General features: G+C 42.2%; 1 protein-coding gene across 2 annotated transcripts in view; it reads right to left on the reverse strand.

Moving 5' to 3' along the window:
* The window catches only part of VGLL4 (vestigial like family member 4), a 165912-nt gene that overhangs the window by 122132 nt on the left and 16463 nt on the right, over positions 1-27317 (reverse strand). For both annotated transcript variants that reach the window (XM_016940483.3, XM_016940481.4), the window contains exon 2: positions 26128-26204. In XM_016940483.3, the coding sequence (XP_016795972.1) occupies positions 26128-26191 (64 nt within the window). In that variant the 5' untranslated portion in view covers positions 26192-26204. The remainder of the gene's footprint in view (positions 1-26127; positions 26205-27317) is intronic.

Raw genomic sequence — 27317 nt, forward strand, 5'->3', positions numbered from 1 at the left:
GGTGGATCATGGTAAAACCTAGTCTCTACTAAGAAAACAAAAAATTAGCCGGGTGTGGTGGCATGCACCTGTAGTCCCAGCTACTTGAGAGGTTGAGGCAGGAGAATCGCTTGAACCCGGGAGGCGGAGGTTGCAGTGAGCTGAGATCACGCCACTGTACTCCATCCAGCCTGGCGACAGAGCAAGACTTCGTCTTTCAAAAAAAAAAAAAAAAAAAAAAAAGGAAAAGAAAAAAAATCAGTTAATGTGTAGCCATATTGCTTTACAGTCTAAATGAACAACTTCTGGGCTAGCTTCAACGGACGCCATCATTCTCAGATTTTAGCCCTCAAGAATAGAGGCTCCCTAGTTTGCTTTTTGTTTTTGAGGCAATAGAGTCTCACTCTGTCGCCCAGGCTAGAGTGCAGTAGCGCCATCTCAGCTCAATGCAACCTCCCACCTCCTGGGTTCAAGTGATTCTGGTGCCTCAGCCTCTCAAGTAGCTGGGACTACAGGCATGCGCCACCACATCTGGCTAATTTTTTGTATTTTTAGTAGAGATGAGGTTTCACTATGTTGGCCAGGCTGGTCTCAAACTCCTGACCTAAAATGATGCATCCGCCTCAGCCTCCCAAAGTGCTGGGATTACAGGCGTGAGCCTCCACACCCAGCCCAAGGCTCCCTAGTTTGATTCACACCACATAAAATGCCTCTCTGACCCACAGCTAAATTCTTAGTGTCATGGTATTTTCCCTCCAGAACACAGAGTAGTAATTCTGACCTAATGACCTTTCTGCAGGAATGCCACTCGTGGCAGCAACATTCCTTTCCTTTAAAGTGGCTTTTGCTTAGCTGTGACCTTAGCATTTCATCCTAACCCAGGTGAGGGATATAAAGTCATTCATTATAATATTCTCCCTCAATCACTTGAGTCCAGGAGGTCGAGGCTGCAGTGAGCCATGATCGCACCACGGCACTACAGCCTGGGCAACAGAGCGAGACCCTTAATATACATACATTCTCCCTCTTTGTTTATGTTGGAAATTTTTTATAATAAAAAAAATTTAAGTACATTAAGTTTTAAAACAACTCATAGCAAAGGAATGTTCCTAAGAAGTGCCATCTAATTGTGTAAGTACAGTCATGCCCTGCATAATGACGTTTCAGTCAATGACAGACGGCATATGCCACGGTGGTTCCATAAGGCTATAAAGAGCTAAAAAATTCCTACTGCCTACTGACATCATAGCCGTCATAATGTTGTGCAACGCCTTACATGTTTGAGGTGATGCTGGTGTAAACACACCTGCGCTGCCAGTCATATAAAAGTTTGGCAGATACAATTACGTGCAGTATATAATAATAATGAGAATAAATGACCCTGTTATTGGTTTATGTATTTACTGTACTTTTTGTCACTCCTTTAGGGTACACTCCTTCTACTTACATGTATTTTTTAAAGTTAACTGTAAAACAACCCCAGGCAGGTCCCTCAGGAGGTGTCCAGAAGAAGGCATTGTTATCACAGGAGGTAACAGCTTCATGCAGTTACTGCCCCTGAAGACCTTCCAGTGGGACAAAATGTGGAGGTGCAAGACAGTGATATTGAGAATCCTGACCCTTTTCTAGGATAATGCGTGTGTTTGTGCCTGAGTTTTTAACAAAAAAGTTTTAAAAGTAAAAATTGAAAAAAAAAAAAATTAGTAGAAAAATGTTTACAGAGCTGGGCGCGGTAGCTCACGCCTGTAATCCCAGCACTTTGGGAGGCCGAGGCGGGCGGATCATGAGGTCAGGAGATCGAGACGAGCCTGGCCAGCATGGTGAAACCCCGTCTCTACTAAAAATACAAAACTTAGCCAGGCGTGGTGGCATGTGCCTGTAATCCCTGCTACTCGGGAGGCTGAGGCAGGAGAACTGCTTGAACCTGGGAGGCGGAGCTTGCAGTGAGCCAAGATTGCACCACTGTACTTCAGCCTGGGCGACAGAGCAACACTCTGTCTCAAAAAAAAAGAAGAAAAATGTTTATAGAATGAGAATATAAAGAAAGAAAATATTTTTGTTCAGCTGTACAATGTGTTTGGTTTTAAGCTAAGTATTATTATGAGTCAAAAAGTTTTTTTAAAAAAAGTTTATCAAGTTAAAGGTACAGTAACCTAAGGTTAGTAATTTACTGAAGAGAGAAATATATTTTAAAAATAAAGTTAGTGTAGCCTTCATGTACAGTGTTTGCAGAGTCGTAGGGCACACGACTGTCCTTGGCCCTCCCATTCACTCACCACTCACTACTCACCCAGTGCAACTTCCAGTCATGGTAAGTGCCCTATACAGGTATTTCAATGCTTATCTTTTATTCTGTATTTTTACTGTAACTTTTCTATGTTTAGATACACAAATACTCATCACTGTGTTCAAACTGCCCACAGTATCCTGTGCAGTTGCGTGCCACAGGGGTTTGTAGCCCAGATGCAACAGGTGATCCCACACAGCCTAGGTGTGCAGTGGGCTGAGTGCAGTGGGCTGTAAGCCTGGGTTCATCAAGCACGCTCTGCGATGTTCGCAGATGACACAATTGCCTAAGGACGCATTCTCAGGAGTATCCCTGCTATGCAAAGCCCGACTGTACTCCCTGTTATAACCATGAGCTGTTTTCCACAGCAGCATGGTCATCACTATCCCCAGACACCACCAAATTTACATCTACTCAGAGAAATAATTATATTCAATTTAAAATTTTAAATAAGTACTACACAAAGATACTCTGGAAGGTCAAAAGCCGCATCATCCTTGGCCTGAGGAAATCAAGATGATCACAGGGCTGTGCGGGAGACCAGTAGTGCCAAAACACAAGGTCCAGTAACACACTAAGACGAATCCCAGGAAGACAGCGGGAGGACATCGCACAACGTCTCAGTGCACACCATTCAGCCGCTCTTTTCTCACCCACACACTGATGCCAACTTCCTGAGTAACATTCCGAGTAAAACGTGCACGACTCACTCCAGACAGTCCACTTAGTGTCCACCCACACTCACGTGGCATAATGGAAAACACACCTGCTAGGAAGTCAGCCAGGCCTGGTTTCCCATCCCATCTCTGCCACCGACTTGCTGTGAGACCACAGGCAAGCTGCGAGCCCTGCAAAGCAGAGATGACGCTTCTCACCTCAGCACTTAGCATGGCACCTGGTGTGGCACAGGCACGCGATGAGTATCTGTTGAGTGAATGGGAGGGTGGCGGAATCCCCGCCGTGAAGCTGCCTACACGATTTCAGTGGGAGCCTCCCACTCCCCCGCCCCCACGCCTCCCTCCCCTTCTCTTTCTATGGGTCTCTGCCTTCCCTCCCTCAGAAACGTGCTAGTCCCATGGCGTTCATAATTGTTCTTTCTAAATACATTCCAAATCATATTTCTTTTTTTGTTTGTTTTGTTTTGTTTTGAGATGGAGTCTCGCTCTGTCGCCCAGGCTGGGGTGCAGTGGCGCGATCTCCACTCGCTGCAAGCTCCGCCTCCTGGGCTCACGCCATTCTCCTGCCTCAGCCTCCCGAGTAGCTGGGACTACAGGCGCCCACCACCACGCCCGGCTAATTTTTTTGTATTTTTAGTAGAGACGGGGTTTCACCATGTTCGGCAGGATGGTCTCCAACTCCTGACCTTGTGATCCACCCCCCCCCCCGGCCTCCCAAAGTGCTGGGATTACAATACCCAGTGTGCCTTTCTTCATTCATTCATTCAGGAGCCTGGCTGTGCTCTAGACACTGCGAACACAGCATTAAGTAGGCTCGGCGTTGGGAGCCCGCTGTGATACAGCCCGGCGGCTCATGGAGGAGCTGACCTTCTACCGGGCACCATGGGCACATGGCCTTGGGCCCACAGCACTTTTGGGGCCCATGAAAATTTTTTGTTTCCACAATCTCAGAAGAAAAAACATGAACTATTAGGACGAAAAAAAACTTTTACTATACAGTATTAATATTTCATTTGCATACCAATGCAGTTGTAAAATATAATTTGTAATATCTTTTTAATGAAGGAAGGGGCCTACAGAGGCACAGATGCCTCAGGCTCATGAGTGTCGGATGCAGCCCAAGGAAACACATGCTACGGATGGAATGCAAAGGAGCCAGCGAGTAAGATTCGAGAAGGGCGTTTCAGGCAGAAAGCATAGCTGCTGCACAGGTCCTGAAACAGGCGACGGCCATAACAGCGTGAGGGAAATGGGCAACATGACAAAGGCCGGGTGTGGCCACATCTCCAAGGCATAAAGGCAAAGTGGGACACAGTTAAAAATGATACAGATTTAGGCTGGGCGCAGTGGCTCACACCTGTAATCCCAGCACTTTGGGAGGCCAAGTGGGTGGATCACTTGAGGTCAGGACTTCGAGACCAGTCTGGCCAACAAGGCGAAACCCTGTCTCTACTAAAATTACAAAAATTAGCCAGGTGTGGCCGGGTGCAGTGGCTCACGCCTGTAATCCTAACACTTTGGGAGGCTGAGGCAGGTGGATCACTTGAGGTCAGGAGTTTGAGATCAGCCTGGCCAACATGGTGAAACCCCATCTCTACTACAAATACAAAAAATTAGCTGGGCGTGGTGGTGGGCACCTGTAATCCCAGCTACTTGGGAGGCTGAGGCAGGAGAATAGCTTGAACCCGGGAGGTGGAGGTTGCAGTGAGCTGAGATCGCACCACTGCACTCTAGCCCGGGTGACAGTACAAGACCCTGTCTCAAAAAAAAAAAAAAAAAAAAAGCAGGTGTGGTGGTGGGCACCTGTAATCCCAGCTACTCAGGAGGCTGTGACACGAGAATCACTCGAGCCCAGGAGGTGGAGGCTGCAATGAGCCAAGATCTCACAATTGCACTCCAGCTTGTGTGACAGAGTGAGACTTTCTCCGATGAAGAATATAACTTTCTCTGATGCTATTCAAATGCCTCCTTTCAATAGCGATGGAAAGTGGAAGAGTACCAGGAGTAGTTACAAGGGTGTAGATTTCCACATAATTGAACTTGTCCAACTCCTAAAACTGTTTAACAACGGACAGTTTAGTGAAGTAACAAACTTTCCATCTCTTACATCCAAGCAGAGGATAGAAGCCAAATGTCAGGAATCTTGCAAAGGGAACCCTGCATAAAAAGGAAGATTGAACAAGAGGACAATCAAGGTCCTATCCATTTCTACAGGCCTAAATTAGCATCTTTTGCATGGAAGTCTTCAAAGGGAAGCAGAGGTTTCCTGCAAGTGGGGCAAATTAAACCACAGGAGAGGCCAGGCGCGGTGGCTCACACCTGTAATCCCAGAACTTTGGGAGGCCGAGGTGGGCAGATCACCTGAGGTCAGGAGTTCAAGACCAAATGGCCAACATGGTGAAATGCTGTCTCTACTAAAAATACAAAAACCAGCCGAGCGTGATGGTGGGCACCTGTAATCCCAGCTACTCGGGAGGCTGAGGCAGGAGAATTGCTTGAACCTGGGAAGCGGAGGTTGCAGTGAGCCGAGATCACAACAGAGCGAGACTCTGTCTCAAAAAAATAAAAACAAACCACATGAGATATGACCTTACCCCAATCAGAATGGCCATTTATTAAAAAGTCAGGAAACAATAGATGTTGGCATAGACATGGTGAAAAGGGAACACTTAAATACTACTGGTGGGATAATAAATTAGTACAACCTCTATAGAAAGCAGTATAGAGATTTCTCAAAGAACTAAAAGTAGATCTACCATTCAATCCAGCAATCCCACTACTGGGTATCTACCAAAAGGAAAAGAAGTCCTTATATTAAAAAGACACCTGCATGTGTACATTTGTTGCAACACAATTCACAATTGCAAAGATACTGAATCAACTTCTGTGCTCATCAATCGATGAGTGGATAAAGAAAATGTGATGTGATAACCTGAGGTCAAAAGTTCGAGACCAGCCTAGCCAACATGGTGAAACCCTGTGTCAACCAAAAATACAAAAATTAGCCAGGCATGGTAGTGCATGCCTGTAATCCCAGCTACTCCGGAGGCTGAGACAGGAGAATTGCTTCAACCCAGGAGGCAGAGTTTGCAGTGAGCCAAGATTAGGCGACTGCACTCCAGCCTGGGTGACGGAGGAAAAAAAAAAACCAAAAAACTCAACTTTGTAAAAATAACTCAACTCTTACCTTTGATTATGGCATCCTGTAATAGAAAATTTTAAATCCTATATATTCTAAAGGTTTTACTTTTTAACTTCTGGGTATTAGCCTTACTTAAGGACTTCCCAGACAGGTGTGATGGATCACACCTGTAATCCCAGAACTTTAGGAGGTCAAGGCGGGTGGATCACTTGAGGTCAGGAGTTCGAGGCCAACATGGTAAAACCCCGTCTCTACTAAAAATGCAAAAATTAGCTGGGCCTGATGGCACTTACCTGTAGTCCCAGCTACTTGGGAGGCTGAGACAGGACAATTGCTTTAACCTAGGAGGTGGAGGTTGCAGTGAGCTGAAATCACACCACTACACTCCAGTCAGGGTGAGAGTGAGACCCTGTCACAAAAAAAAAGGAAGGACTTCCCTACCACAAGTTTGTTATTATAATATATATGAAGAATATAAACTTCTAAATATATGGTTAAGTTCTTTAATCCATATGAAATTTATTTTGGATAGATTTTGGGATGGAAATTTATGCTAACAAATTTAGCATGAGGTAAAAAACTTTCCCTTTTTTTTCTTTAAAAAAAAGACAGGGTCTCACTTTGTCACCCAGGCTGGAATGCAGTGGCATGATCATGGCTCACTGCAGCCTTGAACTCCCAGGCTCAAGTGATCCTCCCACCTCAGCCTCCCAAGTAGCTGGGACCACAGGCATGCACCACCATGCCCAGCTAATCTTTTTATTTTTTGCAGAGACAGGGTTTTGCTATTTTGCCCAGACTAGGCTCGAACTCCTGAGCTCAAGCTATTGGACAACCCCGGCCTCTCAAAGTGCTGGGATTACAGATGTGAGCCACCACGCCTGGTCCCTAACATAACTTTCTTCCAAATAACTGGCCAACTGTTTCAACCTTTTTCTGTGTGTGCGTGTGTGTGTGTGTGTAAACAGAAAAGTAAAATTTCTATTTTCATTTGCAATTCCTTTTGGTTTTCTTTTCCGTTTGTTTGCTTTTTGAGTTTTTTGTGATTTTTTTAAGTTCAGAAATAAATGTGCAGGTTTGTTTTATAGGTAAACGTGTGTCACAAGGTTTGTAGTACAGATTATTTTGTCACTCAGGTACTAAGCCAAGTACTCAATCGTTATTTTTTCTGATCCTCTCCCTCCACCCGCCTTCCATCCTCAAGTAGGCCCCAGTATCTGTTATTCCCCTCTTTGTGTCATGAGTTCTCATCATTTAGCTCCCACTTATAAGTGAGAATGTGAGGTATTTGGTTTTCTGTTCCTGCGTTAGTTTACTAAGGATGATAGCCTTCAGCTCCATCTATGTTCCTGCAAAAGACATGATCTCGTGCTTTTTTGTAGCTGCATAGTATTCCATGGTGTATTTTTTTTTCTTTTGAGATGGAGTCTCGCTCTGTTGCCTAGGCTGGAGTGCAGTGGCGCGATCTCAGCTTACTGCAACCTCCGCCTCCCGGGTTCAGGCAATTCTCATGCCTCAGCCTCCTGAGTAGCTGGGAATACAGGCGCACGCCCCCACAGCTGGCTAATTTTTGTATTTTTAGTAGAGACAGGGTTTCATCATGTTGGTCAGGCTGGTCTCGAACTCCTGACCTTGTGATCTGCCTGCCTCGGCCTCCCAAAGTGCTGGGATTACAGGTGCGAGCCACCACGCCTGGCCACATTTTCTTTATGTAATCTGTCACTGATGCACAGTTAGGCTGATTCCAAGTCTTTGTTATTGTGAATAGAGCTGTAATCAACATTCACATGTGTCTTTATGGTAAAATGATTTATATTCCTTTGGGTATATACCCAGAAGTGTGAAAAGATAATCTACAAAATGGGAGAAAATATTTGCAAATCATTCATCTGATGAGAGTCTAGTAGCCAGAATAGATAAAGAATTGTTACAACTCAACAACAGAAAGACAACAACTCAACTCAAAAATGGGCAAAGCAAGAGGTCAAGGCGGTGGTGAGCTACGATCGCACTGCTGCACTCTAGCTTGGGTGACAGAGCGAGACTCCATCTCAAAAAAAAAAGCTTTTTTAAATGGGCAAAGCACTTAAACAGTCATTTTTCCAAATCAGCTATACAAATAGCCAACCGGCACATGAAAAGATGCTCAACATCACTAATCATTAGGCAAATACAAATCAAAACAACGAGATACCACCTCACGCTTACTAGGATAGCTACTATTTAAAAAACAAAATAACAAATGTTGGTGAGGATGTGGAGAAATTGGAACCCTTGTGTATGGGAATGTAAAATGGTCCAGTCTCTATGGAAAACAGTAGGGCAGTTCCTCAAAAAAATTTTAAAAAATTTCCATATGATCCAGCAGCTCTGCTTCTGGGTATATACCGAAAAGGACTGAAAGCAGGCTCTCAGAAAAAATATTTGCACACTCATGTTCATAGCAGCATTATTCACTTGGGTCTGTTGATCTGTCCATCCACAGATAAATGAACAGTGGCCTATACATACAATGGAATATTATTTCGTCCTAAAAATGAAGGAAATCCTGATACATGCTACAATATGGATGAACCTTGAGGATATTATGGTAAATGAAGTCAGTCAGTCACAAAAAGTCAAATATCGTATGATTCCACATATACGAAGTACCCAGAATAGTCAAATTCCTAGAGACAGTGGAGCGGTGGTTGCCAGGGGCTGGTAAATGGGGAAATGGGGAGTTAAGTGTTCAAGGGATGTAGAGTTTCAGTTTTACACAATGAAAAGAGTTATGCATGGGTGGTGGTGATGGTTGCCCATCACATGTATTTAATACCACTGAACTGTACACTTAAAATGGTTAAGAAGGTAAATTTCATGTTATGTGTATTTCATCACAATAAAAAACAATTTTTTAATCATTCTTCCTCCATGGATTTTAAATTTTGTCCCTATGACATATAAATTCCTATACCTCACGTGTATACGTGTTTCTGAGCTCCATTCTGTTTCGTTTATTCTATCTCAGCATTTTTCAAACAATAAGGCACAATCCATTGGTGGTTCCTAAAATAGGTTGAATAGATTATAACCACCATTATTGTTGTTATCTTCTAATGAAGTAGAATAGGATAGAAAACAGAATACGTCTAACATAGTAAAGTATTAACCCATGAAATTTGTTTATATACATACATATGTATAGGTAGTGTTGGCTGAATTGTAAAATACATTTGTTACTATGGATTTGTAGCTCAAAAAGTTTCAGAAACACTGCTGTAATTATCCCTATGTCAGTATTATCCCATTCCAACTACTTCATAGCAATAAAATTTATAAAGTGTTTTAATGTCTGATATTAAAATAAGCAAGCAACTCCCTTCCCTCCCCACCTCTTATCTTTCAAAATTTTTCAGGTAAACTTAAGAATCAGCTTATCAATTAAAAATAATACTTTTGATATTCCAATTAGGATGTATTTAATGTATAGATTAATTTGAATGTAACTGACATCTTTGACTGAATTTTCCTATGTAGAAATATAGTATTTCCTTTTATTCAGAAAAGGAAATACATGCCATATTTCTATTTCAGTAGTTTTATGATTTATTCACAAAGGTCTTAACATGTACCTTGTTAGATATGTCCCTAAATAATTGAAGTCTATGGTTGATATGGGAATGAGTTTTGTTTTTGTTTTTGTTTTTTTGTTTAAGAGATATGGCTCTTGCTATGTTACCCAGGCTGGTGTCAAACTCCTGGCTTTAAGCAATCCTCCCACCTCAGCCTCCCACAGTGCTGGGATTACAGGTGTGAGGCACTGTACCCGGCCCTGAGACTTTTGAGATAATTTCTAACTGGTTATTTCAAGAGAACAGAGATAATATTGATTTTTACATATCACTCTTATAACCAGCTGCCTTACTTAAGTCTCTAATCAGTCCTAGGAGGTTTTCCCCCATTTATTGTTACGATTTTCTGGTAGGCTATTATGACATCTGAAAATTATAGTTTTTCCTATATCTTTTCAGTTTTTATATATCCCTTTTTTAAGAGAAATCACTAGCTAGAACGTCAAGTTCAATGCTACTTGAGTTGTGTCTTGCTCCTAACTTAATCTGTTCCACCATTAAACATATTCATTGTAAGTTTCTATCAGATATATTTTATCAATTAAAGACAGTTTCTTTTGATTTACATCTTATTGTTTTTATCACAAATAGGTGCTGAATTTCATGAAATACTTTTTTAGACTTCTGTCATAAATATATTAATTTTTCCTTTAATCTGTTAAAGTAATATAATTTATTACATTACAAAAGTTACTATTATTGAAACATCCTTGCATTCTTGTGATGCAAATGGCTTACTTCGACATGGGATATGTTACTCTTTCAATATAATTGCTAGCCTGAATTTTATTTAACTTTGTACTCTCATATCTATGTACTTGATTTTATATACATACAACTTTGTGTTCTATTTGGCTTTAGTATCATGTTATATTAGCCTCACAGAAAGAATTACAAAGTGCTCTATACTATAAAATAGTCTTATAACACAGGGAAATCTGTTTCTTTAGGATTTGGTAAAATTCACCTATAAAACCATATGGGCCTCACATCTCTGACTACTTGTTATATTTTTACCATGATTATTGACCAATTTAGGTTTTTAACCTCTTTCTGATTCAAACAGAATCATCTATTTCATCTACATTTTCCATTTTTTGGTTACATGTGCATATATTTGTATAGTATTCTCATCTATATACATAGTAATATCCCTTTTCTTGTTTCATATATGTTCTATAATTATACATTTTGTTCTTTTTCTTAATGAATTCACCAAAGGTTTGTTTAATTTATTGTTCTATTTTAGAAAACAGTTTTTGGTTGTCAGTTTTTGGTTGTATTTTTTAGGTTTATTGGCTTATCTTCATTTATAAAGATAAAAGTAGACTGGGTGTGGTGGCTCATGCCTGTAATCCCAGCACTTTGGGAGGCCGAGGTGGGTGGATCACCTGAGGTCAGGAGTTCAAGACCACCCTGGTCAACATGGTGAAACCCCGTCTCTACAAAAATACAAAAATTAGCCGGGCATGATGGTGGGTGCCTGTAATCCCAGCTACTCGGGAGGCTATGACAGGAGAATCGCTTGAACGCGGGAGCCGGAGGGAGGTTGCAGTGAGCCAGTATCGTGACACTACACTCTAGCCTGGGGACTGAGTGAGACTCCATCTCAAAAAAAAAAGAGAGAGAGAGATCAATTTTTTTTCTTTTGGAGGGATTGAGGAGATACTGGTTAAAAAATACAAAATTTCAGCACAATGAAAAATGTTCTTAACTGAAAACAGAGGAAAAAAGTTTTCTTCTTTCTGCTTTGGGTTTGTCTTGTAGTGGACGGTGTTCCTTTGGCTCACTTACTTCCCATTTTTCTAATAAATGCATCTTCTTTTCAATGTTTCTTGGCCTCAGCCCACCAGAACATGCATCTGATGCATGTTAAGACTTTGGGGTTGATCTCCATGCCTGTTCCTTTCCTCGTCCTGCTTCCCATCTCTGACTTTTTGATCGTTCTGCAATGTTTTGCTATCTATCTTCCAGATCGCTAATTTGGTCTTTAATTCTATTTGCTTCTCAAGCCAACCTAGTTAACCTTTTAAGTTCAATCACCACATTTTTAATGTCCATGAACTTTCTTGTTCTAAATGATCTTTTTTCACAACAGGCCACTTAGATTCACTATACAGTAGCTCAAATCTCTTTGAAGATACTGACTAACATGTTTTTAGCTTCTGCTATGCTCCCCAAAGTCTGCTTACTCTGGGCTTTTTCTTTCATACTATTTATTCTCCTCAAATGTCTGGTGATCCTTTGATGTGCATTCACACTTTAGAATAAAAGACTGGGCCAATCAACAAGGGAAACCACTGCATGCTTCCAGTCTGGTATTAACGCTCTCCTGGGGAAGGCCAGCTACCTGCAGGCTCCATGTAAGAGGACAGAAAGTGTCCAATGATGGGCTTTGCTTTAAGGTATACAAGTAAACAAGCACGGAGGCAGAGTGGGGGACAAACACCAAATCTGCCAAAACAGTCTCTCCTCCAGTGGTGAAGGACGTTCACAGACACTGCCTGCTAGAGGGCCTACATTTCCTTCCCAGGACCCTTGTTACTGCAGGAGCCCACAGGGATCTGACGCTCTGCTCGGCTTCTCTCTCAGGCCCCAACACCCACTTCAAGGATCCCTCCCCAGACACAGTTCTCAGTTTTTAGCCAGAGACCATTGTATAAATGTAATGCTTTGATTTCCTAAATATTACTCTAGGGCCCCTTCCTGTTGGTGGTTGTTAGTCACTGTAAACTCAGCTTTTAATTCCCCCCTTTTCTTTTGCACCTGTGTTCTGAGTTACAATTGTTGTGTTTTTGTTTTCCTTTTGTCAATATAATCCCATCTGTTTTCAGTCTTCCAGGAATTCTTCATAACTTTTAGTTTAATAGACGTAGGCATCCTTTCAAATTTTCTAATACTATTACAGATGTTTTAAAATATTTACCTTTTGTTATTTAAAAAGATTTTTGGCAAGAGGGAAGCTGAATGCATGTGTTCAGTCTGCCATTTTACTCCTAAAAATCCAGATTGTCCTCCTGAATGCCTAAATACTTTTTTCTAATTTAAAATGCTTTATTCAAAGCACCCTAAACTAGTACTTTGCTAGGAAACTGAAAAATATTCCTCTTAACTCTGCTTGCTAGTGAACAGAACAGATTTTTGGCCTCTTGAATTCATTTTAAAAGTAACTACAGTCCAGTTAAACAAGGTAAGGTCCACAAAAGAAAAGACATTTAAGCAACATTTTCCAAAGAGAGAAAAAAAAACACACATATGTAAGGTTTGATGAGACAGGCAGTCCTAGAAAAACAAATGGTACTTCACCAGATTTCAAATGTAAAGATTTATTCATTTACAAGGAATCAAAAGTTTGATCCAATAAAAAGGCAGTTACAATAAATCAAAAGCCACTAAGGATTAAGTTTGATTTTTTCAAGCTTGATTTGATTTCTATAAAAGTATAAACCCCAAATATATTGCTTCTACACATTATATGCACATCAGATGCCAAGTCAACGAGTATTTCATAAACGTATAACATAAATATTTAAGAAAGCAAAAGAGTATAAAGAAAAGATGTGGCCTTTGTCTTTTAAAAACAGAAAATCTGAATAGGAAAAAACTATACACGTATCTAAATTTCCACACAGAGATAATGATAGATGTAGAAGATGGTGTCATGTTACATCCCACCTTTTCAGCTCTTACAGAATTGCTACAGTAATTCACAAGTATGGTGAGGGAGGGAGAGTAGCTGAAACAGGTTGTTGTTGTTGTTGTTTATCTGTTATTTTAGGTTTTACTAATGGAAGTATTGAGACTAGAACAAAAAGCACATACTAGATAGATACTTACCTGACCAATCCTGGCAAGGGGACTATTGTCTCACTCACATGGAATTTTAAAAATCTGGAAGTCTTACATAAAAATCCAGGTTTCCAGTTTGTCTTGAGTAGTCAGAAAAGCTGACAAATCCAGCCCCACATTCCTATGGGAAATCATCAGCTGGTGTGCTGGTAAACGTTAACAACTGGCTCTCTATAGAAGAAAAACAAAAGCAAAAGCCCCTGACCTGTATAGCATTTGCCATGGTGTAAATACTCCCATCATGGCTGATTTCAAGCTCCCAACGTGATGCCTGGAAATGACAGGCACAATCAGCTCATGGACAACAGTGGCCAGAGCTGAGTGGTGGCTGCCCCTTGGACAGGAGTTACGGGCCTTCCGTCCTCACTGCTCCCTACAGTCTTACAGTGGCTGCTACCTGCCCTGGCACCAGCCCGCCCCACCCCTTTCTCTCTGTTCACCCCCAAGAATTCCTGAGCCAGATCCAAGCTGGTGGTAGTGCTGGGCACAATGTCCTCCTAATCCTCATCAGAACACATGGAAAAATCATTGCTTAGGTACCACATTTTAGGAGGGGCACTGCCAAGCCTGAGTAGGTAAAGACAGCAATGAGCTCAGAAGACATCTCCAACACAGGATGGCTGACAGCACTGGAGATGTTCACACCAGATACTGACCGGGGCAGTGACTCTCAAAGTGGAGAGAGAAGAGATGATGGGGAGGGAGAAGTGCACCAAATGAAAAAAAAAAAAAAAAAAAAAAAAAGAACTACTTCATCCAAAAATTCTTGACTCTGATATGTTAAATTGAATTGCAAATGACATTAACCGTCCACAACACTTTTATGTGTATTAAAGGAAAATATGGATCTCTAAGGATTATGAAACATTTGTTTAAAGGAAACAGTCACCCTCCTCAAGTGTCTAAACAGCTATTCAGTGGAAGAATCTATTTTCAGCATCCATTATGCTAATTAACAAGGCATGTTATTTTCACCAGTGGATATCCAATTTCTAACATTTATTATGCTAATTTGATCTGATATAAAACTATAAAAATAGCAGAGACACTGGTAGTAGCTGTCTCTGGAGGGCAGCCCTTCTGATTAAAGGCCAGATGTCTAGCCCTGGATGCCCCCACTTAGAGAATGGCTTAAATAAGCACCTAATCCACCTGATGTTTTATGAAGCCTTTTGAATTAGAATAGACTACTGGGAGATGGTATTTTTTGATGTCATTGTTCACAAAAGGGAAGCAACTGAAAGCGCCAACTTTTAGAAAGAACAGAAACATCAGTGCTTATTTTAAAACTAAGGGGAGCTTAGGAACATGGTCCAGTCAGAGGAGGAGCGCTCCCCTGTGGTGCCTGAAGCACTCGACTGTCCACAGCTGCCGACACTCACCTGGGAACTACTGTTCTGATGATCCCAGCAGCAACGCACAATTCAGTGCGCCAGCACCAAAGGAGGAAGGAAGACAGAGGTTTGTTTGGGTTGGTTTTTTTGAGGGGGGGTGGGGGGATGTTTATTTTACTTTAATTTTGAATTAGGCATCCAACTTCTCCTAATTTTTATTCTCTTAATTTCTTCTCTGATACCTCCCCCACCCAGTCTACTGCAAAGGCTCTTGCTATAAGAAGTAATGAAAATAGGCCAGGCGCAGGGTCTCATGCCTGTAATCCCAGCACTTTGGGAGGCTGAGACAGCGGAGTTGCTTGAGCACAGGAGTTCAAGACCAACCTGGGTGACATGGCGACACCCTGTCTCTACCAAAAATACAAAAAATTAGCTGGGTATGGTGGTGTGCACCTGTGGTCCCAGCTACTCGAGAGGCTGAGGTGGGAGGATCACTTGAGCCCCAGGGGGCAGAGCTTGCAGTGAGCCGAGATTGTGCCACTATACTCCAGTCTGGGCAACAGAGCAAGACCCTGTCTCAAAAAAAAAAAAGTAAATGAAAATATTTTGTAAACTACAAAGTATTATCAAATAGAAATAGTATTCCTTGGAATTTGTACATTATTAGTAGCAACAGTGATCATTAAAATGAGTCATTTCTGCTAGTGTTTAATAAATTAATTCCTTAGAGATAAGCCTCCCTGCAGGGGCTACTTCATTACCAATAAATGTTTACTAAATGCCCACCATATGCACCAAATGGTAGATGATTGGAATACAAAAGCAGAAGGGAGCAGGATTCTCGTCCTCAACAGGCAAGGATCTGCTACAGACTCACACCATCCTTCAAGTCTGGCCACCCTCCCCATGACATTCCCTTCTATGTTGCCTCTGGGTTATCTTGTCTCTAATTAAACACTTTGGCAAAGTGGGATCTCGTTACCTGGGGAAGCAGCCCTTTTCCCCTGAATCAGTTCCTTTCCTTCAGTTAGCTGAGGTACTTACTGGGAAAGAAAACTCCATACATATGAAGGGGAGTCCTGTGGCAGTGTGCACCTGAGCCATCACACACACAAGAGGGCAGAGCCATGAACGGGGGATGAAGGACTGTCCCCGAGCACATGCTACCACATGTCCTGAACGTACGGCTGGTTACAGCTAGTTAATATTTTGGAAATGCTATTTTATTGGCTAGGAAGCCTTTTCCAAATGAAAATCTCTTTGCTGATAGATTAGTGAAGGTAGTATAGAGGAGTTTTATTTTGTTTTTGTTTTTTTAATCAGCAGAAAAGTCTTTCCCGTCCTCTGGGCAGACAGATAGCAGAGAATTATGCGCTTAGGTTTCACAGCCAGGCTGCTTCCGTTCAATTCTCAGCACTGCCACAACCAGCTAAGTGTACCTGGGCAAACTACAGAAGCCCTATAAATCTCAGTTTCCTTATCTATAAAATGGGACTAATTATAGTACCTACTTAATAGGGGTGTTCTGAGAACTGAATGAGATGATACTGTAATCCTTCAACTGAGGTCCCCAGACAAATGCTCAGGAGTTCATGAGAAATTTTTACTTTCGTTATTTCATGGACAATCTTTTTAAAAATTTGACATAAGCATCCTCTGAATCAGATGGCTGGCTGCTATGTCACCAAGTATTGCTGTATGATTTCAGTGACTATGTTTGTATTTTTCCGGTCTAATGAAAAAAGGGGTCAGGCGCGGTGGCTCACGCCTGTAATCCCAGCACTTTGGGAAGCCAAGGCGGGTAGATCACTTGAGGTTAGGAGTTCAAGACCACCCTGGCCAACATGGTGAAACCCTGTCTCTACTAAAAAATACAAAAATTAGCTGGGCATGGTGGCCAGTGCCTATAATCCCAGCTACTGGGGAGGCTGAGTCAGGAGAATTGCTTGAATCTGTAGGGCAGAGGTTGCAGTAAGCCAAGATTGTGCCACTGTACTCCAGCCTGGGCAAGAGTGAGACACTGTCTCAAAAAAAAGAAAGAAAAAAGGACAGAGACAAACCCAATATAAAACTGAGGCATTTGCACTAAGAAATAGTCAAATTACGTCACCACAACCTGTATGATGAAAAATTTTACAAGAGTTTGCAAGATGAAAGTGGAGGGGAAATTGCATTAGCCGGCAAGTGGCATGATAGGTAGGCTAACGTTACAGAACCAAATCCGGCAGACTGGCAGCAGATGCCACAGTTGTGGAACAGAGGTTTGGTTGCAGCAGATCTTCATCTGTTGTGTCACAGCTAGCTTTTATTGGCTATATTTAGTTTATAAATGTGTATTCTAGTTATGAAGTTGTAAAGAAACTGCAAGCATAAGGGCCAGGCCCGTTTTTATGCTTTATATATTCAAGTAACATAATAAAGATAATCATATTGTACTTATGTAAGGGAATGTTCTCATTCTTTTTTTTTTTTGAAATGGAGTCTCACTCTGTTGCCCAGGCTGGAGTGCAGTGGTGCAATCTCGGCTCACTGCAACCTCTGCCTCCCAGGTTCAAGCAATTCTCTGCCTCAGCCTCCCGAGTAGCTGGGATTACAGGCGCCTGCCACCACAGCTGGCTAATTTTTGCATTTTTAGTAGAGACGGGGTTTCACCATCTTGGCCAGGCTGGTCTCAAACTCCTGACCTCATGATCCACCTGCCTCAGCCTCCCAAAGTGCTGGGATTACAGGTGTGAGCCACCGTGCCCGGCCTGGGAATGTTCTCATTCTTAAGAAATGCACACTGAATTCTTTAGGAGTAAGGAGGAATGATACTGGCCACTTACTCTCATATAGAAAAATAATACCCAACTATATATACATACCTATGTGTGTATATATATATATAAAACATGTACCAAAAGACAGAGAGAACATGTGCATGATGAAGGAAATAGGGGTAGATAAAAACAACTGGTGAATCTGGTTAAAGGACATGTGGTAGCCAAAGAACTATAGCTTCTCATAACTAGAAGGAATGCACTTAAAAGTTCAGATCCAGAGTTCCCCTAGGAGGATCATTATTAGACCAGTGATTTGTGTGGGGAAAGGGACCTGATGTCAGATGCACCTGGGAAGGCTTTGTCAGAATGCCAGCAAGTACCCCGTCTCCTCTCTGAGGATCGCGGATAGCAGCGAGCCACTCTTACGGATGAAAATGCACGGCACACCCCTCTGGTATTTTAGGATATGAAAGTAAAAATCACTGATGCAGTGATCAGATAAGCCTCCAAATTATCCGAAATGATCACAGAAGGAAGTACTTAATGAACACTACAGAAGAGCTGGCAGGAAAACGATCCAAAGGCCATGTTATATTGAGCATTATTTTTAGACTTAACTTTTCTAAAGTGCAACTTTACAAAACCAGGAGTCCTCCAAATACACAGAGAAACAGACAGACATAGACAACAAAACAACAACTGCATTTCCCGTTTGGGCTTTCCTGATGAAATTCTCCCACAGTTGCACACACCGTTGCTAGAAAGCAAGAGTACAGTGCTCTTTCCCTCACTAAGGGAAAACCAGACTCAACACCAAGACTCCAAGGGGAATGGGCAAGAATGACATCAGTATGTTGTTCTCTTTCCAGGGCACCAGAGGACTTGGCACTCTGATCACAAGTAAACACAACTACTCCATTAGAGGCAGTTCCTCCCTATTCTAAGCCTTTATTATTCCTGGGTTTTAGAGTCAGTACTCCAGAAAATGGTCACTCCCTTTGGTGAAACCTATTTGTCTCCCTCCTGTGCTGTGGGGCATGCCTGCCCCTTTGCTGTACCACGCCTCAATCGAGTCCACCTTGTAGATGCTGATCTACTCCGGCATGTCTGAATATTACCGACTCCTTTTATTTTCATGGCCCACGTAGCAGTCAGATCATCCCAGTGCATACAACGGAGGAGCCAGGAGTAAAGTTTATCCCACGAAGGAGATGTAAACCAAATCATGTTTTTTCAAACTGTCGGTTCCAATGTGTTAGTGGATCCTAAAATCAATGTAAGGAGCCATGACTCAACTTCTATTTAAATAGAGTGCAAAGACCAGAAAAGACACATCAAACTGCACTGTGCAAAGTAAGGGTAACCATTGTCTCCTCTTTTTATTTTTTTAAACATATTTTAGAGACAGGGTCTCACTCGTCGCCCAGGCTGGAGTGCAGTGGCACCATCATAGTTCACTGCAGCCTAGTACTCCCAGGATCAGGGGATCCTCCCACCTCTGCCTCCCGAGTAGCTGGGACCCCGCCGGGTATGTGCCACCCACACCCACCTAATTTTTAAATTTTTTGTAGAGATGGGGTCTCATTTTGTTGCCTACGCTGGTCTCAAACTCCTGGGCTCAAGTGACCATCCCACCTTGGTCTCCCAAAGTGCTGGGATTAGAGGTGTAAGCCACCACCTGAGCCAGTACTGTCTCTTAAAACTTTTGGATTGGTTATCTCAGTATATGTATATGAAGATCACAATATGAAATGGCTTTTTTGAGATGGGGTCTTGCTCTGTGGCCCAGGCCTGAGGGCAGTGGCGCAATCACAGCTCTCTGCAGCCTTTAACTCCTGGGCTCAAGTGACCATCCCACCTTGGTCTCCCAAAGTGCTGGGATTAGAGGTGTAAGCCACCACCTGAGCCAGTACTGTCTCTTAAAACTTTTGGATTGGTTATCTCAGTATATGTATATGAAGATCACAATATGAAATGGCTTTTTTGAGATGGGGTCTTGCTCTGCGGCCCAGGCCTGAGGGCAGTGGCGCAATCACAGCTCTCTGCAGCCTTTAACTCCTGGGCTCAAGTGACCATCCCACCTTGGTCTCCCAAAGTGCTGGGATTAGAGGTGTAAGCCACCACCTGAGCCAGTACTGTCTCTTAAAACTTTTGGATTGGTTATCTCAGTATATGTATATGAAGATCACAATATGAAATGGCTTTTTTGAGATGGGGTCTTGCTCTGCGGCCCAGGCCTGAGGGCAGTGGCGCAATCACAGCTCTCTGCAGCCTTTAACTCCTGGGCTCAAGTGACCATCCCACCTTGGTCTCCCAAAGTGCTGGGATTAGAGGTGTAAGCCACCACCTGAGCCAGTACTGTCTCTTAAAACTTTTGGATTGGTTATCTCAGTATATGTATATGAAGATCACAATATGAAATGGCTTTTTTGAGATGGGGTCTTGCTCTGCGGCCCAGGCCTGAGGGCAGTGGCGCAATCACAGCTCTCTGCAGCCTTTAACTCCTGGGCTCAAGTGACCATCCCACCTTGGTCTCCCAAAGTGCTGGGATTAGAGGTGTAAGCCACCACCTGAGCCAGTACTGTCTCTTAAAACTTTTGGATTGGTTATCTCAGTATATGTATATGAAGATCACAATATGAAATGGCTTTTTTGAGATGGGGTCTTGCTCTGCGGCCCAGGCCTGAGGGCAGTGGCGCAATCACAGCTCTCTGCAGCCTTTAACTCCTGGGCTCAAGCCATCCTCCTGCCTCAGCCTCTGGAGTAGACGGGACTGTAGGCACACACCACCACACCCAGCTAATTGTTGTTGTTTTTTTTTTGGAGGACGAGGTCTTCCTATTTTTCCCAGGCTAGTCTCAAACTCCTGGGCTCAAGCAATCCTCCCTCCTCAGCCTGCCAAAGTGCTGGCATTACAGGCATGAGCCACCACGCCCAGCCTAAAATGCTTTTTTACTGTGTGCCACAGTCAACCATATTCAAAAGCCACAGTATTAGATGCTGAGAGAAAAGGAGAGAGAAAGAGACAGAAAGATCAGGAGTGGGCCCAGCTGAACTAGTCACAGGAGCAAACCCCATAAGAGGTTCACTTGGCTGATGCAGAAGCCGACCAGAAGTCACCATGATCTTGAGGAAAGAAATCAGTCAGAGAAAAGAGTATATGAGTGCAACTAAACATTACGTTATCATTAAGCTGACCTGGTTTGCTTTCCTTTTTTTAAGGCAAATGTAGACTACAGCCTAGAAATATAAACATATTCCATACAAGAGGGCCATGTGTCCCCATTATAATAAAAGCTTGGGTTCTTAGGAATGCTTACTTGAAAGGATTATGGTAATCAATGCTTCATCAATTAGTCAACCTTCAATAATCATCTCCAAACAAGGAGTTAGTGAATTTCTTGGGGCAGATGCAAACGCAACCCCTGCAAAAGCTGCCGTCCTTGCCACATCACTCACACCAGCCCCATCCAGCCTTGCCGATCATCTGCATATTCATTCAAAAGCACTATTCCCTCCACCAAAACCCTCAAAGTTTTAATTTAAAGTTATTTTAATCTAAGTGAGGAAGTCAGCGGATGCAATTAGATCTTAAAATTAGAAGATATGGTTACCAAACTTAACCATTTTGTAAACATTGCAATAAAATGGAATATCATGTTAAAGACATGCCAAGATGTTGCTTTATACATTAGCACCAAGCACCTTGCCCTCCCATTTTCATCAATTTACCCTATGAAGAAACAGCTGGAGGCTGGCACAGTGGCTCACACCTGTAATCCTAGGTGTGAGGATTATTTTGGGAGGCCAAGGCGGGTGGACTGCCTGAGCTCAGGAGTTTGAGACCAGCTTGGGCAACATGGTGAAACCCCACCTCTACTAAAATACAAAAAATTAGCTGGGTGTGGTGACACACGCCTGTAGTCCCAGTTACTCAGGAGGCTAAGGCACAAGAATCATTTGAACCCGGGAGGCAGAGATTGCAGTGAGCCGTGATCGCACCACTGCATTCCAGCCTGGGCGACCGAGCAAGACTCTGTCTCCAGAAAAAAACAGCTGGAAAAAAGCTGGGACTTCCCAGCACCAGTATCACCAATCACTGAAAGGAGAGGTTCCTCAAGCACAAGGAAGAACAGCAATCTCAAGTTGTATTTCCATTCAGTACCTTCCAGGGTTACCCTAGACATTGATTACATCAATGTCTCATGAGCAGTGGAATGATTATTTTAAGTAAATTTATCCCTTCCAGGCCATCCAGATAAGCAACTATTGTGTTACTACAAAACCACCATTTTACCATTTATTTTAGCTCTACAGTGTACTATTGAAATATTTCTTTTATTCTCCACTAGTAGACATACTGAAGCCTTAATACTATCAGGTATTATGGACTCAAGTCATAATAGGTACTGTTCCCTTCAAAATGCTGAAACAATAACATCCTCAAAAATCCCCAAGTTTTCAGTTCTCCAGGAGCAAAGGAAAAGAGAATCATTTAGGTCACCTTGATGAGCTGGGAAACTGATCTCAAGTAGTAGAACATTTTTCTGTTTGTAATAAGAGGCCCAAATCAGATTACATTCACAAGGCTTTTTTAAAGTGTTGAGGAGAACGTTAACCTCCCTAAAGCCTGAGAGCAATTTACAACAAAAGCTAAAATAGAATTAATGTAGGGCAGAGAAAGCTGAGTCAGGCTGAATCAGCCCAAGTAAGTCTAAGAAATCCACTGAAAGACACTGAAACCTAATGTTCAACTTTGTCTATAAATTGTATGACTTTTCACACACTTACATAATAATACATAACTAATGAATTAGGTAACAGAAAATACAATGCCTGGTTTTCGAGCTCGGCATACTTGAGAGTGGTACACATAACACAAGAGTAAGAAAGGTTTCCCAAAAATGTTAATAATAATTGAAGACATCTTTGGACTTTTTTCCTCTTATTCAAATGTAAAAAATGATCCTAAGAAGCTGAAACCATGATACAGGGATTCTAGAATTATGCCAGCCCATCTCTAAAGCAACTGGAGTCATTTGAGTCAAAAGAATGTTCGGCTAGGCATGGTAGCTCACACCTGTAATCACAGCAGTTTGGGAGGCCAAGGCGGATGGACTGCTGGAGGCCAGGAGTTTGAGACCAGCCTGGGCAACATGATGAAACCCCATCTCTACAAAAAAAAGAAATAGAAAAATTAGCTAGGTGTGGTGGCACACGCCTGTAATCTCAGCTACTCAGGAGGCTGAAGCAGGAGGATTACTTGAGCCTGGGAGGCAGAGGTTGCAATGAGCTGAGATCATGCTATTGCACTCCAGCCTAGGTGACAGAGCAAGTTCTGTCTCAAAAAAAAAAGGAGAATGATCTAGGATAAAGTCTACAGTCTATTTTCTGATTGTTAGAGCCTTATAAGTGAATTTATCCTCATTCTTCAAAAACACCAATGGGCTGTGTTCAACACAGAAGGAAAGTAAGAGTTCCTCTTTCCCTTAGCAGTATCGTTTTGTTTCTCCGAAAACAGCTCTCCCAAACCATAGGTTCCAAAGGGAGTCTTGCATCTACATTACCAGCTGTGCTTGTCCCCACTTCTATACATTTTACAGCCACAAGAGTCTGCACACAAACATATTCATGAGTCTCATGAAGGCAGGGACTGTCCCTTCTTTATCTTTATATGCCCCTTATAATAAGGGTTCAATCATCACTCACTAAATTGGAAACTAGGTAGGCCTCCAACTGGAACAGAATGATCAAAAGAGGAGAGAAGAAAGTCTTTACTCTCCCCACTTAAAGACACAAAAGGTTACCCTGAGGTAATTATTTCTATTTTTCATTGTATAAACAGTATTTTGTTTTATTATTCCTAACTAAAGTTGGGCATTGTAAAAGAGAGAAATTCAAACTACTACCTTATATAAAAACTTCTAAACTAACTATATTGGCGCTCAACAAAGTCTGCAGATAGCTATTCAAATCAGCCACTTCTCCAGGGTCGTCACTGCTCCCTGCAGTCTTACAGTGGCTGCTCCCTGCCCTGGCACCAGCCCGCCCTACCCCTTTTTCTCCCTTCACCCCCAAAAACTCCTGAGCTAGATCCAAGCTGGTGGTAGGCCTGGACACAACGTCCTCCTAATCCTCATCAGATCACATAGAAAAATCATTGCTTAGGTACCACATTTTAGGAGGGGCACTGCCAAGCCTGGGTAGGTGAAGACACAGCAACAAGCTCAGAAGACATCCCCAACACAGGATGGCTGACAGCTCTGGAGAGAGGTGATATGCAATTGTAGAAAGTCATATTTCTTGCAATCTTAGAGGAATAAAGGAGTTTTGTTGTTGTTTAGGTAAAAAGCCTTCGGCCTGAGCTGCCTCTCCCGAGCTCCAATTCCTCAGATTCCCATTTAACATCCTTGAACTTCAATTTCTTTAGTAAGGAATAATTATACCTCACCATCAGGTGGTTATATCCTCACAACAATCAAAAGCTAAGTAAGTGTGAATTATACAAGAGGTTGAAAAAACCTTACTAGATACCTCACGCAATCACTGGTAGAATGATGATCTTGTAGGGGTGGTGGCAGGAGGGTGGGAAGACACAGACGCATGATGATAAGGTTTGGATATTTGTCTCCTCCAGATCTCATGTAAGAATGTGATCCCCAACGTTGGAAGCAAGGCCTAGTGTGAGGTGTTTGGGTCATGGGGGTGGATCCCTCATGAATGGCACGGTGATGAGTGAGTTCTCACTCTACTAGTTCACTCAAGAGCTGGTTGTTTAACAGAGCCTGGCACCTCTTCCTCTTTCTTGCCCCTCCTCTCACATGTGACATGCCTGCTCTCCGTCACCTTCTGCCAGGAGTAAAAGCTCTCTGAGGCCTCTCCAGAAGCCAAGCAGACACTCGTGCCATGCTTGTACAGCCTACAGCACCGTCAGCCAATTAAACTTCTTTTCTTAATAAATCACCCAGTCTCAGGTATTCCTTTACAGCAATGTGAATGGACTAAGACACATGTTAATACAGAAGACTGGGAGAAGCCCTATCAGAAGCCAACAGTGTGCCAGGGGAGAGGGCAAGGCAGTCCCAACCAGGAGTCAAAAGCTAATCAGTAAGCTCAGTACACACGACCGCCCGTTAATCCTCATGAACACTTTGTAGGTAGGTATTGTTGCTCCATGTTACTAATGAGAAAACTGAGGCTTAGAAAAATAAGTCTAACAGCCAGTAGAGAGGCAGACCTCGGATTTTAAGAACATACACTTGCTGTCTGCCAATCCAGGAAGGACTAAACTGGAAAGAGCTCATCTTTGAGAACGTACAATGTATAAAACGTCAACCTAAATTTTTTTGTTGTTATTAATATTTTAGTGCTTAGAAAAAGAACCGTTCCTACATGAAACAGTAATTCTTACAATATTGTTTAGCAAGTAACCTTAACTTTGAACGAGAACGTTTAAAAATAAATATATTGTTGGGTGAGCAGGAAAATCACTTTAAAATGTTGTAGAATAATCTTCCAATATTGTTCCTTTCACCCATCCCTCAAACTACACTAATGAACATTTTTTTCTCCCAGTATTTGCTCTTTCTCAGCAATGCAAACATAATTTTCATGACTGTTTTCCATTATGACACATACTGTACATTTCCAACGACATAAATGACGTTCGATGATTTTTTTTCCCATCTCTAGCTCTCTACTGGTCAATTAGTCTATCAGCTAACACATATTTATCTCAACATCTGAGACACATAAGGAGTATCTTCATTCCAGATCACTGATAGTAACCTGAGAAGGAAAGAACGACCTACAATGAACGGTTCAAACTCTAGCATACAAAGTTAAAATACTGATTAAGGCCAGACATGGCAGCTCCCGTGTGTAATCCCAGAATTTTGGGAGGCCGAGGTAGACGGATCATTTGAGGTCAGGAGTTTGAGACCAGCCTGGCCAACATGGTAAAACCCCGCCTCTACTAAAAATACAAAAAAAAAAAATTAGCTGGGCATTGTGGCAGGCACCTGTAATCCCAGCTACTTGGGAGGCTGAGGCAGGAGAATCACTTGAACCTGGGAGGTGGAGGTTGCAGTGAGCCGAGATTGCACCACTGCAATCCAGTCTGGGTGACAGAGTGAGACTCCATCTCAAATAAATAAATAAATAAAATAAAATACCAGTTAAATACGAGTACCCACGCTTGAGTCCAGGAGTTTGACACCAGCCTGGGCAACACAGCATGATCCCATCTCAAAAAAAAAAAAAAAAAAAAAAAACCAGTATCCATAGTTAAATGCCAGTTAAAAGACTTACATGTTCTTGAAAATACAAATGAGGATGTGAAGCTGTTATCTCTAAGGAAAACCACCAAAATTAACAGCAAATAGCCAGAAAACCATGTAGAGAAGCATGTAATTTTGTTATGGAGCAGAAGACAAGGGATCATTTAAGCACTTAAGCTGTTTTATAATAGACTCCTCACTTACGTTTTTCGTCATCAGCATGCACCAGAGATGCTGCCCTGGACAAAACATCCAATGGCGTCTCCATTCCTGGTTGGAGCCTAAGAGGAAAAAATAAAAGGGGAAAAAAATAATTTAAACAGAATTCAAAAGACTCTTAGAATCCTAGTCATTAACAGAATGAGTCCTCAACCAAATGCAAATCATTCTTCTAAGGATGAAATTCTTCCCACATGAGGAAACAGAATGGGCTTGGTTCAGGGAGAGAGAAAAGGGTTAAACTCCATTTAGTCTACTAAGCTAAACTTTGCCAACTACAGGAAGCAGCTGATGTAGGAACTAAAAGAAGGGATATTGTGAATATTCATGCCCATGTTATTTGGTGCTTATGTTTATGTGCATGCATAACATGCCTGTATAAACACGCCCAATAAAAGAAAGGTTTTCAGAACAACGGCTGCTCTATGAACACAGACAGCATCACTACCAGTGAGGTGGTGATGCAGCTTAACAGAGGTGCAGCTTAACACACGCCACATACTCATGGAAAGCTGTGTGAGAAACCCACTGGTAGGTTAATTGATATTTTAAGTCCAATAAGAATCTTTATGTTAAAACGTCATGTTTTGTATAATGGTATATTATATAATCACCACCTATCATCAATTTATCTAGCATCATGTTTTTTAATAAGACTGGATTTTTATTGTTGTTTCCTTAAATCACAGCATACTATAAAAGCTAAAACAGCAAAAGATTTAAAGCTCGAGGAAAGCCCTGGAAAACCAGAATGCTTTTTACCCAGTTTTCCTTTTCTGGGTTATTTAAACACACACACAGTTACTGGCACACACACCCTACTAGCTCACCAGCTGAGAAAAACAACTCCTTAACTGTACCACTTTACAGACACTTGGAATGTATTCAGCATTCTTGAACACTTATGGAGTACCTACTACGTATGCACCAGTCACAACATGTGGCAGACCAGCTTTTCTTTGTAATATTCATACCTCAGGCCTCCAAAGAAACACTGATCCACCAGGCACGGTAGCTCACGCCTGTAATCCCAGCACTTTGGGAGGCCAAGGCGGGCAGATCACTTGAGGTCAGGAGTTCAAGACTAGCCTGGCGAACATGGTGAAACCCCACCTCTATTAAAATTACAAAAAATTAGGTCGGGCGTGGTGGCTCACGCCTGTAATCCCAGCACT

This window comes from Pan troglodytes, chromosome 2, assembly GCF_028858775.2.
Source record: "Pan troglodytes isolate AG18354 chromosome 2, NHGRI_mPanTro3-v2.0_pri, whole genome shotgun sequence".
In the NCBI taxonomy this organism is placed as follows: domain Eukaryota; kingdom Metazoa; phylum Chordata; class Mammalia; order Primates; family Hominidae; genus Pan; species Pan troglodytes.